General features: G+C 59.5%; 1 protein-coding gene across 2 annotated transcripts in view; it reads right to left on the bottom strand.

Moving 5' to 3' along the window:
- Positions 1-448: 448 nt before the first annotated feature.
- The window catches only part of GNAO1 (G protein subunit alpha o1), a 130180-nt gene continuing 117700 nt past the window's right edge, over positions 449-12928 (bottom strand). Inside the window, exons 7-9 of one of the 2 annotated variants that reach the window (XM_024551427.4) lie at positions 6135-6288; positions 2625-2840; positions 449-1692 (exon numbers count right to left, since the gene is read on the bottom strand). In XM_024551427.4, the coding sequence (XP_024407195.1) occupies positions 2653-2840; positions 6135-6288 (342 nt within the window). In that variant the 3' untranslated portion in view covers positions 449-1692; positions 2625-2652. Of the gene's footprint in view, positions 1693-2624; positions 2841-6134; positions 6289-8532; positions 12685-12928 lie in introns of those variants that run through there. The other variant, XM_024551429.4, reaches the window with a different exon arrangement.

Genomic DNA, 12928 nt, shown 5'->3' with positions numbered 1-12928 from the left:
GACAGTCCCCTCCTCTGCCCTCCTTGCACTCAGCTGGCTCCCCTTGATGGCAGCAGGGAGGGGGAATGGGGGACATGGAGAAAGTCCTGGGGGGATGGTTTTTTAAAGTAATTTTTAAAATTGATTTTAGAGAGAGGGAGGAAGGGTTGGGGTAGGGGAAGAGAGAGAAAGAAAGAGAGCGAGATAGAAGGAGAAACATCAAGCTGTTTTCCATTCACTTATGCATCCATTGGTTGCTTCTTGTAGGTGCCCTGAGCAGGGATCATCCAACCTGTACCTTTGGTGCATTCGGGCGATGCTCTAACCCCCTGAGCTGCCCCGAAGGGTGTGGGGGATTCTTTATCTGCCACCTACAGCCTGGCCCCCCCGGCCCCCCAGTGCTTGTGGCCCAGTCAATTCCCTCCTGCTCTTTCCTGTCAGAACAAAGCCCAAGGGCGACACTCAGGAATACAGACAAACATTCTCTTTATTGAGCTACACATGAATTTCCATTATCAGAGAAGTAGACTGGCAGTGTGTAAGATATCACAGAAACCTCACCGATTGGGAATAGAAAGGCTTAGAAAGACCCGTGGGCTTTTTTTTTCTTTTTTCCTGTTTTTTTCCAAGTTTTTTTTTTTCCTGTATTTTTAATTTTTTGTGTTTTGTCTTTTTGCCTCCTCTTTATCTGAAATGGCTGTGACTGGTCTTCAGCAAATATTAAATCTTAAAAGTGAAACCGTGAAGAGGTTTGGGGTTTTGGGTGCGAGTGAAAGTAGAAATGACATAGGACTGATCATGGAAACTGGCTTTCATGTAAACACTACATTCCATCTTTTTTTTTTTTGTACTTTTTTGTTTTTTTTTCTTTTCCATCTCGTGGCATTTAAAAAAATTTTTTTTTGTTGTTCTTTTTATCTGCAGCACAATCATCCCCACGTGAGAAAGAGCGGACACAGGCCACTGGAACGGAGGAGGAGGAGGTGGAGGGGTGCGCGCACAGGGAGCATCCGTGTGAGAGACAGAGAGGCAGGAACGTCAAGGGGAAAAGACCGCAACCCCGACCCCCAGAGACTGTGAAAGCTGACCTGGTGTGCAGTACCTAGGGCTCATCAGGACAGAAATGAAGACTAACCAACTAAAAATCTTACAGAGGGTGTCTGTGGACAGGGGGCTGGCGGGGAAATTGTTTTCTAGAGGGCTCTGTTTGTACATGTGATCCAGATTCCTTTTGGCAGCTACGGGCCGTGAGAACTGTGCTTTTTCTATACAAACCTGGGGTGAGCATGTGGCTGGAGTGGCTGGGCTGGGGCTAGGGTGTGAGTGGTGTGAGGTGCTGGCCCCGCCCCATCCACCACGCGGTGAGATGGGGGGGGGTGCAGGTGTATGTTTCTTTAATCCCCGCCACCCCCCCCCCCCAAAAAAAAAAGAGAGAAAGAAATATGGATGTCATGGCGAGTTTTCCATTTTCCTTTTAAGCTACAAAGCATGTGAGAAATGTTCTTTTTTTTTTTTTTTTCCTTTCAAATTCTAAATGTAAAGACTCAACTAAAACCGGATTCTACAGCATTCTACAGAAATACACAGCCGTCAGTCACTCTGGGGTCGTAGGTTAGACAGGGGCTTGGTACAGAAAGGCTGTGTGTCTTACAAAGGCCAAAAGGTCATGCTACCAGGAGATCAACGCCAACAGCAAAGAGTCCGTGAAGCAGTCTGCAGAGAGAGAGATAAGGGGTCCAGTCTGACCATTTTCTTTGACTTCAGAAACCAGCCAACCAACCAACACACCCTGGCACGCTTTCCTCGTGGTGGGGGAGGGCAGGGTGGGCAGCATCGCGGGACGCTCAGGAGCCCAAGGAAGCCCAGCCCAGGCCCCTGGAGGCCTCGTCCGGGGAGCCCTGACCCGTCCAGCCCTCTCCTTGGCCCCTGCTGTCCCTTTGGCCCCATCTCTCCCCTTCTCCCTACGCGCCCTGCGGGTCCCCTCCCCTCAGCTGCTTTCAGAAAGCACACCGAGCCTCCCTTTCCTGACCCGTGCTAGCATGGAGAAAGAAAATTCGGGAGAGAGACAGCGGGTCGGGCGGAGCAGATTCTTCTAAGTTCTCGAAATTTAACCGCCACCACCACCCAAATGAGCAGCGTCCTTGGTTTTCCTGTTGTGGTTGGCGGGTAGGGCAGGGAGGTGGTCAGGGTGTTTGTTGGCCGTTTTGTGGAGGATTTGGGATTCGAACAAGAGCAGGATGGGCTGAGGGCGCCCAGTCTCAGAGACAGGCCGGGCCCCCGCCAGTCCCCTCTGCCTCCCCTGCTCGCAGAAGTGGGTCTCAGGGAGTGCCGCCCCGGGGCTGCTCTCCCAAGGACGGCCCCCCGAGTCAGGACGCCCACTGCCACGTGTGTGTGTGAGTGTGTGCACGCACGCTCACATGCTGACCCAGGAACGCCTTCACCTATGGGATGGTGGTCAGTTCTGTCCGAAGCTCTTTCTAGTACAAACTAAAAAGAATTTTTAATAGATATTTTTATATATATAGCTTTGTTACGCCTCTTTGAAGTTTATTTACCAACTTGCATTTGATAGAGAGAGAGAGAGAGAGTGTGTGTGTGTGTGTGTGTGTGTGTGCAAGCTGTTCTGGGAGTGCCGGAGTCATTACCAAATAGGTTGCTATACAGGGCAAGAGGTCAGTACAAGCCGCAGCCCCGGAGGTTGTTGGCAATGATGATGTCGGTGACGGCGTCGAATACCACCTGGATGTTGTTCGTGTCTGTGGCACAAGTCATGTGACAATAAATTTCTTTGTTGGGTGAGCGGTTTTTGCTTTCAAATTGTGCTTGGATGTAGGCGGCTGCATCTTCATAGGTGTTGGGGCCTGTAACGAAAAGGACAGGGGGGAGGCCCCCGTGAGAGCCGGGGTGGACAGCTTGGGGGCCCCAAGGAGACAGGTGGGCCGTGGCGCTTTCCAGGAAGCTGAGGAGACCGGCTGGGAACGGAGCAGGCCACACTCAGGCCTCCTGCTCCGGGGCGTGGTCGCATTTCGCATCAGGACCACCGGCGGCCCGGCGCTGGCCCGGCGCTGGCCTGGCGTCTGACCTGTCCAGGTCGTCTTGTCTGTTTCCACACTGGAGGGACCCAGGAGCCCTGGAAGGACAGTGGCCACAGGAGGCCCCTTTTGCCTTCTAGGTGAGCACACTGAGGCTCCGCCCAGGTCTGCCCTTCACAACACTCACCCCTAAACCAGTCCGCTGCTTCTGATAAAACTGACACAGTGACATCCGAGGAAGAGCCCCTGGCAGGGTGGGAACCCAGGACTTCTGGTGACCAGGGCGTGCTGGGTGTCGAGCTGGACCTGCACAACTTCCTGGGTGGCTTCCTCTAACGAGAAGTCACCTGGCAGGGCCGGGCACGTCCCTATGTAGCCCTAGTTCTTGGGTGAGTGGCCCAGACTTGGGGGCACTGGTGTCCCCTGGGTGGGAAGCTTAAGGTGCTAGCAGCGCATGCAATACCAACTAGGCCCCACCATCCCTCACAATTCCTCGGCTGTCCCCTTGATCCTGGCTGGGGCCTGGTGGGGATATCTGTGGGTGATGCAAAGACAGTATTTTAATCAGCCGTACCCCGAACCCTTGTGGCTCTGCCCTTTGGACAACTTCCAAACACCGTAACACAGGCACCGACACAGAATTGCCTAAAAGCCCATCGAAGGAGATGCCCGATTCCCCTCAGGGCCACTGGGGTCTGGCCAGCTTGGAAACAACATAATCCGGTTTCGAGGGTGCGGGACAATGTCCCATGCCCCGCTCTCGAGCGCTGGGTGTGAGCCACACAGAGAGGCCGGGCTTGGGCGTCTGGAAGGCCTCTGCAGCCAGATAAGCCAGTGTGAGGGGCCGGGGGAGGGGGGCATCCCTGGGATGGGGGACAGGATGAAGACCAGCTCTGGACAGCCCACAGGGCAGAACCTCCTTCTCAGCCCCACTGCGAGCCAGGCACCGAGAGCAACGAGTGGTGAGTCTGCAGTGAAGCCACCAAGGCAGTGGCAGCTAACGGGCTAGACACAGTGCCAGAGGGGACCCCATCCAGGAGCTTCCTGTCCCAAGGGTGCCAAGACGGGACACTGATAGAGGTGAAAGTGCCTGGGAGTGGCTTCAGGGACCGCACCCCCCGCCGCCTGTCCCCTGCCCCTTCGGCCTGTTTGGTGTCTTCCCAAGCTTTGGCACCCCATGGGGCTACTTCATTGGTGGTGATTTGTCATCCATCCTGGTGACATTTGAACTCAACCATGACGTGGTGTTGGACCCCTCTGGATGCTCTGGAAAACTCAAATGTTTTCCAAATTCAGACCAACTTTCTCTGGGGGCAGCCAGTGCCTCACACTGCTCAGCAGTGAGACTGGCTGCTATCGAGCCCCTGTAGGGTTGGGGCCTTGGGGACAAGGACGAGCCTCAGGGTGGGGCCTGCCCAGGCTTCTGGCTGCTGAGTCACCCATGGGTCACCAGGACTTTCTAAAGACCAGACCTGGGCCTGCAGGGCGCCTTGCTGAGGCTGGGAGAGAGGCCAGCTGTGTGGCAGGCCGGGCCCTCCTGGGCCCGGGGACCACGGGGGCCTGTCCCATGCTGCCCTGCAGAGGGCGCCTCCTGCACAGCCAGCTCCCCTGTCCTCGGAGTAACAGTAAAGACAGACACCTTTAACTGGAACATAATAAATAGAAGAAAAGAGGAAACAAAATATAACCAGAGACACTGAAGTTAAGAACAATCTAACAATGGTCAGGAGGGAGTGGGGAGGGGACAGTGAGGAGAGAGGATTACAGGAACTACTATAAAGGACACATGGACAAAATCAAGGGGGAGGATGGAGGTGGGGGAGGGAGGGGGGTTCGGGTGGGGTGGAGGGATGGGGAGAAAAGGCACACAACTGTAATTGAATAACAATAAAAAATTAAAATTAAAAAAAAAAAAGACACCAGTGTGCAGAGCTGGCTCTGGCCCTGTTCTCTCTGTCCACCCCAGCGGCTGCCCCACACCCAGGCCTTATTCTTCCTCCTGTGGTGTCCAAAGGTGCAGGTGGGCTGGCTCCAGAGGCTGTCCTGGTCCCCTGTCTGCTGGAGACCGTGCTCTTGACCATGTCTTGAGCCTGCCCTGAGCGTGACCTGAGCCTGCCACCTCCTGGCTCCCTGTACCCTTGGGTGGGCGGGAGCCTTGCTGATTGACAAGCAGCAAACACCAGTGAGGAGATGGGCTGTGCTGAGAAGGAGACGTGGGCCCGTCTCCATATCCCCGGGGTAGAAGGGTGGAGGGCCAGCATTCACCCCTCCTGGAACCTGGCTGGGTTCGGGGACTTGCGTGGGCCTGGGAGCTGAGCCCATGCCCTCCTCTCTCTCAGGGCCACCAGCAGGTGGCTCCTGGCTGAGCCGACCTGTGATACATCCTGTACTGCAGGGTGCAAGGGCCCCCCCGGATGCTCCCCAGGCCCCAGAGGGACAAAGGCTGGGCTCTGGCGTCCCAGCAGCACTGTGTTGGCCGTCTGCTGTAGCCCAGGGCCAGCCATCCCTCTGCCTCCTCTGCCCAGCTGGAAAGAGCCTCACTGTGTGAGGGGCGCCCTGGTGAAGATGGAAGAGAGGCAGACAAGGGAGGAGAGGCTCGCAGAGAGGTGGAGTGGTTTGATTTGGGGAAAGACTGGGGGCGGAGGAAGTGGAGGAGAACACAGGAGCGGGGGTGTAAAGTTCTGGTGGGGCCCAGGCAGGGCCCCGACGATAGAGGGAGAAGGTGGGGCCACTGATGGGCCACGTGCCCATCCTTTCTAATCAGGCCCAGGTGCTGGGGGGCCAGTGCTGCTGGGGCAGGGCAAGGGGAGGCTCCTGGTGAGGCAGGGGGAGGCAGGAGATGCCTTCTAGCTGTGACAAGGGCAAGACGTGAGCCTGTGTCCTGTTCTGCCTCCTGATCCCTCCATGTCACTCCTGAGTCACCTGGTCACAAAACATGTGGACCACAGCGTCTGCTCCCCGTCACCTCCCGGTCACATCCTGGTGTTTTCCTCTGCGCCCTGCAAGACTCCCGCATGCCAGCCAGTACTGGCCCAGCAGCGGCTCTGGGTCATGCCTCTGGAGGTGACAAAGGTCCCGGGCAGGGTAGGGCTTCCTCCTGCACAGGGTCCCTGAGACACCCACCTGTGTATTCAGGAAAGCAGATGGTCAAAGGTGACTTCTTGATCTTCTCCCCAAAGAGATCTTTCTTGTTGAGGAAGAGAATGATGGAGGTATCGATGAAGAACTTGTTGTTGCAGATGGAGTCGAAGAGCATGAGAGACTCGTGCATGCGGTTCTGCGGCCGCGGGTGGGAGGGGGAGAGAGCAGGAGAGACAGTGCAGGGGAGACACAGAGACAGGGAGAGAGAAGAGAGAGTTAGGCTTGAGAGGTAGGAACTGGGCCACTCAGCTCCGGGCGGGGGGCTTCCGTGCCCCCGCAGCTCCTCGGAAGGCTGACAGGTAGAGCTGTCATCTGCCACACCGCACAGGCCTCTGACCTCCAGCCTTCAGACCCAATTGCACCCCTCGCCTTGAGGCCAGTGGCAGAGGTCGGCCCAGCCCCCGCTCCCTGGGTGAGGCTGAGGCCCAGCTGGTCTGGGCTCTCCTGCAAAGTCTCCCGCCACGGGAGGGTCTCCTTGAATGTGTGTGTTGGGAGGTTGGGTTGCTGCAGCTGGGCTTTGGCCCTTCTTGTCCGGACCTTTCCTCTTGAGCCCAATCTGTGGGTGGGGGGGTGTCCTTGGGGAGGGGTGAGGGTCTCAGGGAGGTCACACCTTGGGGGCTGCCTGCAGGAGTCCTGGGGGACTGGCCACAGCCCCTCTGGCGGGTCACACTCAGCCAGGTCCAACCCCACAGGGAGTTTCAGCAACGCAGCCGGGAAGTACTGCCTGGTACACAGGAGTCTGGCGAGCAAACGAGTGTGCAGGGTGGGCTCTCCCAACACAGCAGAACCCCATGGGGGCAGCCCTTCTTCCCCGGGCACTTGTCCGGGGTAGAACGAGGCCTGATGTCCTACTGTGGGAAGCCAGGCAGCGCAGGGGGGGGCACGTCTCTCTGTGAATGAAACCCATCTGCCTGGGAGGGTGACTTCATGAGATGTAGCCCCCTGGGGGAAGGGGCAGCTGTCCTGCCCTGGCCCTGGGAACTTGGCCACCCCAAACCCAGCTCCCTGGCTCTCCAGCTCAAGCCCAGAAGTGACTCCGGGCTAGTCTCCCTCTGAACTCAGAAGACTGAACCAAATCAGAGGCAAGAGCGGAGAGCTGGCGGGACATCACTGAGCCTTGTTACCGAGGTGGGCTCATCCCTGGGGGCGTGCTGGTGAGCTGCCTGCTCTGCTGCCATGGCCGACTTCCTCTATCTGAGCAGGAGGGTGAGGGAGGCCACAACACGTCCACCATAGTCACCGAGCCACACTCCGCCAGCACTGCACCCGCACTTCACCTGCCTCCTGTCGTTTGACCTCCCTGACCCGTAGGGGCACGGAGAGGTGACATATAGCCGGGACACGAAGCAGAGGCCTGCCCGCGTCTGGCTCTGGGCCAGCTCCAGAGCGCCGGCCGAGGAATGGGTTTGTCGGGCCCTGGGAGCGGTCTGTGGCCTTCGGAGGGGTAACAAACGGGGGTCAGGACGGGCTCTGCACATCTGCAGTCACCTCTCCCGGGACGGCCTCATCACCAGTGACCTGTAAGGGTTTCAGCCCCCCCCCGTTCTGTGGGGGGCGTCACAACTGTCATCGTTCTGCTCCTCCAGCGGGGCTCTGCGGCAAACGCCACTGTCCTTTCACTTGGCTAACCAATTCCCCCAAAAGTCTGCCTGTCGTTGGCACAATCCCACTCGGGGACACATGAAGGAGCCTGTTGATAATGCGGCAGATGGGGTCTCCCTGGAGGCCAAGGGCAGGGCAGGGGGCTGTGAGGCTCCCGTTCCCCGAGAGCTCACAGTCCAGTGGGGGAGAGACGATGCACACAGTGACAGAGCCCGCCCCGGAGGAGACGGGAGGCAGGGGACACAGGGCACAGTGAGACCTGGGTTCCCGGGAGGGCCTTGCGGTAAGTGTGGAGAGAAGGGCAGATCCAGGGGCAGGGAGTGGGGGGCAGTGGGGATGGGTGCTGCTAAAGAGACGGGGCGCCGGCACTGAGACCCCCTCCACAGCCTGCACGCAGACTCGAACCCGTCACCAAGGAGCCAAGAGCACAGCTTGTCCTGACAAGCTTCCCAGAGAAAACAGAGGTGAGAATACAGTCAACATGGGAGACGGCACCATTCGAGAAAAGAGAAGGAAGCCGGAAGGGTCAGAGCCAGACAGCAGCCACCCACCCAGTGCCTGCCTGCCCCTGCTAGCAGCCACCTTCCTGTCCCCACCCCCCCTCTCAGTCCCCACCTGCTCCAGACTTCAGCGGAGCTGAGACCAGTAGGAGAACTGTCCCACACGGCCCAGCGTGCTGGCCTGGCCAACACTGAGCACGCTAGGGTAGCACAGTGGGCTCCGCTGGGGGAAGGCCAGCCTCGGCCCTCCTGACAATCCTGAGTGGTGGGCAGGGTGGCCAGCCACCCAGAATCCTCCTGCCCCCAGCAGGCGTGCCCCTCCACCAGTCGGCCCGCGGTCCCGGCCCCAGGGCCGAGCTCGTGCAGGAGTGCCTGGCGGAAGCGTGGGCACCAACACAACACATCACACTCACACTAGAGAAAGCTGGCACTTTTTATTAACGGTAGGTGACTAATAAATACATTACTGCAGCCCATAAGTTATTACAATGACTAGAGATTTATTAAACCCACAAGTCGCTCTACTTACAAAATTACAGTTAATTGGGGCTGGGGTGGGGCGGTGGGGTGGAGAGTAGGACTTCTGAGACTAAGATGGAAGGTTTGCTAAGGAGGGAGGGGCACCCACGCCCACCCTGCCTGGGAGGGGGGAGGGGAGCAGAAAGGCGGCAGTGGTGGGGGGAGGAGGCCTGGGGAGGAAGAGGACACATGCAGTGGGCACCAAGGCAGAGGCAGGTGGAGAGACAGGTAGGGAAGGGCCTGGCTGCATGGGGAGGCAGCAGGAATTGCGAGGGTGGGAGGGGCGTGGGGAGGAGGGGAGGGGCTACAGGGGCAGGTGGTGTGGAACTGATGACTCTACTAAGAAAGAGGTGTCTCCACGTTGGTGTCTTGGTGCATTGGGCCTGAGGGTGAACCCTTTCCATGCAGAGGGGCCCCTCTGACCAAGAGGGTTGGGACTGAGGACGGTGGGGGGCTTCCTTCTGCTGTGTCCTCGACCCGCCCCTCCCTTGACAGGGGCCTTCATGTGGCCGAGGTGGGGTCTGTTTGGAGCCCCGGGAGCCCCCCGTGCCCCACCGAGGGGTGGGCAGCCTGACCACCATCACAGGGTACAGCCTGCACTTTGGTCCTGTTTCCTGGTCTGGCTGGTATGTCCAGTCTCACTGCCCTGGGCTGATGGGACCCTCACTCTGAAGGCGTGTGGGCCAAAATGGGGAGCCGTCTGGGGGTGCTTGTCCATGGCACCCCTGATTGAATCCCTGGTAGCTGCAGACCTCCATTCCTGAAATGTGCCAGGTTGTGCCTGAGGCTTCCAAAAGGCTCAGAGAAGAGCAGAGGCTCCAGGCTTCTCAAAGAGGGGGCTGGTCTGGGGGAAGGAGACTGAGGCCTGGATCGTGGTGGATTTACTTACTGAGGAGTGCACGGGGCCAGACCAAGGGGAAGGGGGAGGGTCCAGAAGGAGGAAGAACCTGCAGAACCAGCCACACCTGGCATACGCTGTGAATGCATTAGGTTGGAGCAGAGGGGTAAGCAACCCCCATCAACTTGTCTTGGCAGAATGGAGGGGCAGGAGGGCCTGGTTTTAGAGGCTGTGGTTGGGGTGGGCACTGGCGGCTGCTGCCTGCTAGGGGGGACTGTAGGGACTCACTGCTGCCGGGCACTGTCCTGCCCCTGGCTCCCGCCAGTGGGGCACGGAGATGGGCTGGGAGGCAGCGCTGCCTCCTGGCACCAGGTGCGGTGGTGGGCCTCTGCCTGGGCTCTGCTCCCTGGTGGGAACATGTGGCCACAGGCCCTCAGGCTCTGCTGGGGCCAGAGAAGACAGGAAGGGCCGGGGCCCTTGGCATCAGGCTTCTATGGGAAGCGGCCCTGGACCCAGAAGGTCAAAGCTGTTTGTCGAGGGGCCCAGAGCCCACACAGACCAGAGTCCGCAGGCTAAACAGAGCCCCTCCTGGGGCCTCGGGTGCGGCCCCACCCCCCGCCAGACCCGAAAGCCTGAGGACCTCTCACAGTTCTCTGTGCCAAGGCCAAGACCTGGCTCTTGTGGGGGCATTTGGGGCATCGGGGTGGCAGGCACACTTGTCATGGTTTTGGTAAAGGCGACCTCCTAGAAATCAGTTTCCTCTTGGCCGACTACATCAGGGCCACTCAGAGTTGAAGCACGGCCTCCAAACACAGGGCTGCCTCATGTCACGCCACTCACAACATCTCCCCCTACACCCACGACGGAGCCAAAACTCATCTGCCATCCTAGCTGTCGCTCTCCAGGGTGGAGCTGTCTGTGACGACAGGCGTGGGTGACGCGGTGAGGGCATTTGGCCCCAATACCCCTTCCTCGAGGGTTTATGCTAGGCAACCACAGACACCCCTTGGGCCGGAGGCCCAGAGCAGCGCAAGAAGCGGGACAGAGCATCTGGGAGAGAGAAGGCAGACCGAAGCAGGAGGGGCAGGAAGGCCCCAGGCAACCTGCTCTCCCAGCCATGCATGTGGCCACCAGGAAGGACGGGGCCTGCAGAGCCAGTGACTCTGCCACCCGAGGTGGGCTTGGTCACCTCCCCCTTCTTGTTGCTGCGTTTGGGTATGGGGTCCCAGGGCAGAAGTAGGGGCACAGCTGGTGACACCTGAGGTCACACCGCTGGGAAATGATGGCCATGTCTTCAGTGTCGGGCAAAATGGCAGACCTGGGCTGGGCTGTCCATGACAGTGTGGAGACTGTCAGTTCCCGGGGCTGGCCTCTGCCACTGCCCAGGCTGGCCCACGGGCAGCCCACAGGTGAAAGGACCAAGCGGACCAGGCTGGTGGCCTGTGACTTCCCACAAGGCCAAGCAGTGGGGTTGGGGAGGGAGCTAGAGACCTCTCCAGGGGCAACCCCCTTGCTTCCCACGGGCACGTGTGGTCCCCCAGGCAGAGCCTGTCATGCAGCACACAGGGTCTGCCTGGGCTGCTGGCACCCGCCCGCGGGAGGAGCCTGGAGTGAGAGGGAGAAGTGCTCACTGCCCGAGGCCGCCGGGCCTGGGTCCCTGGAGGTCACCCACCCACTGCTGCTTGGGACTCTCTGCCGAAGCCCCTCCAAGGGCTCCTAGGACTCTCTGTATAGAAGCGGGGCCCCTGGCAGTGCCCATCGGCCCTCCTCTGCCCCCGGGGCCTGCAGGACCAAGGGCTGGGGACACACTCCCCCGTTTCTTCACCAGTATCAAATGAAGCTGCGCATCAGCCACATCCACAACCCCCAGCCTCCCCAACGACAGAACCTCCATCCAGCCCCTGCCGGTTCGAGTTGGATTCACTATAAATTTGAGAAGAGAACCCTGGGCTATTGATACCCGGAGCTGCTGCCGGAGACCGGGTGATGGGGGAAGGTAGATGGGTCACCCTTGGGCCTGCAAGGATGAGGCATGAGGCCCCATAGCAGTCGACACAGGGCTACTTCCCCTCAGCACCCCTCCCCCAACCTCACACCCTCTCCTTGACCCTGTCCAGGCACCGTGGGACTCGGGCCCTCCCCTATGGACCACAGGCTGCTGCAATACGTCCTCGGTTGAACTGTTTCCCAACCTATGAGTTCCCCAGGAGGGCTACGGGGAGCCCCAAGGGTGTGCAAGGAAGGACGGCCCAGAGAGAGAGAAGGCAGGGCTTCCACCTCGGGCTGAGATCCACGGGGAGGGAGGCATGAGGCACTTGCTATGGTCTGAGCCCTTGGGCCCACGTGCCCTGGGCCCAGTCCCACCCTGGCTTTTGGTGATGGAGCTCCCCCCTCCCCCGCCAAGAGACCCCAGGAAAAGCTGAGCAGTGGTTCCCATGACCCCCTCCCCTCCCAGCACCCTGCCCCAAGGCCGCCCCTACCACCTGCACAACCCCAGAAGACAGGAGGAGACCCTGGGACTTTGAGTGCGAGTCACCAAGTGCAGGGGTGCCCCTTTAGGGCCACATGGCGGCCTTGGCCCCACACCCCTCGCCCCAGGAGGAAACACTCAGAAACGGAGCTGGAGCCCAGGCCAGTGAGCTGCAGGCAGGCAGCGGGCGGCCCATCCCAGGGCGGTGCAGGCACTCAGCACCTGGACAGCCCAGGTTACCACTGGCTCTGCTGTAGGGGGCGGGGCGGCCGTGGAGGACGGTCCCTCCTCCTGCCTTGGTGCCCGCTGCTGTGCTTCTCTGTCAAGTGCGTGAGAGGTGCTGGGGCTCTGGTTCCAGTGGGTGGGGGTGGCAGGCTGGGCAGTGCGGTGGGCGGCTGCGAGGCAAGGCCAGGGCTCAGTAGAGGCCACAGCCCCGCAGGTTTTTGGCAATGATGACGTCCGTCACGGCGTCAAAAACAAACTGGATGTTGTTGGTGTCGGTGGCACAGGTGACATGGGTGTAGACCTCCTTGTGGGCTGACTTGTTCTTGCTCTCGTACTGGGCCTGGATGTACGCCACGGCTTCCGTGAAGGCGCTGGGGCCTGTGGGAGGAGCCAGGAGGGAGCAGGTGAGGCGAGGCCATGGCCTGGGGGCGCCTCTTGTCTGCAACCTGAAGGAGAAACCTGGTGGAGCGAGGGAACCTTAACTGCTCCACTCCGTCAATAGCGGGGCATGAAACCAAGTCCGTGATGCACACAGTTTAGGAATCAGGAGGGAAACGAGTGTCAAACCTCACCGCGCCTCACCTGTATTAAGGGTGAGCAGCGGTTCATGGACTCCTGTTTC

Source organism: Desmodus rotundus, chromosome 12 (assembly GCF_022682495.2).
Source record: "Desmodus rotundus isolate HL8 chromosome 12, HLdesRot8A.1, whole genome shotgun sequence".
NCBI lineage: Eukaryota > Metazoa > Chordata > Mammalia > Chiroptera > Phyllostomidae > Desmodus > Desmodus rotundus.
This window is presented reverse-complemented; position numbering and strand designations above follow the sequence as displayed.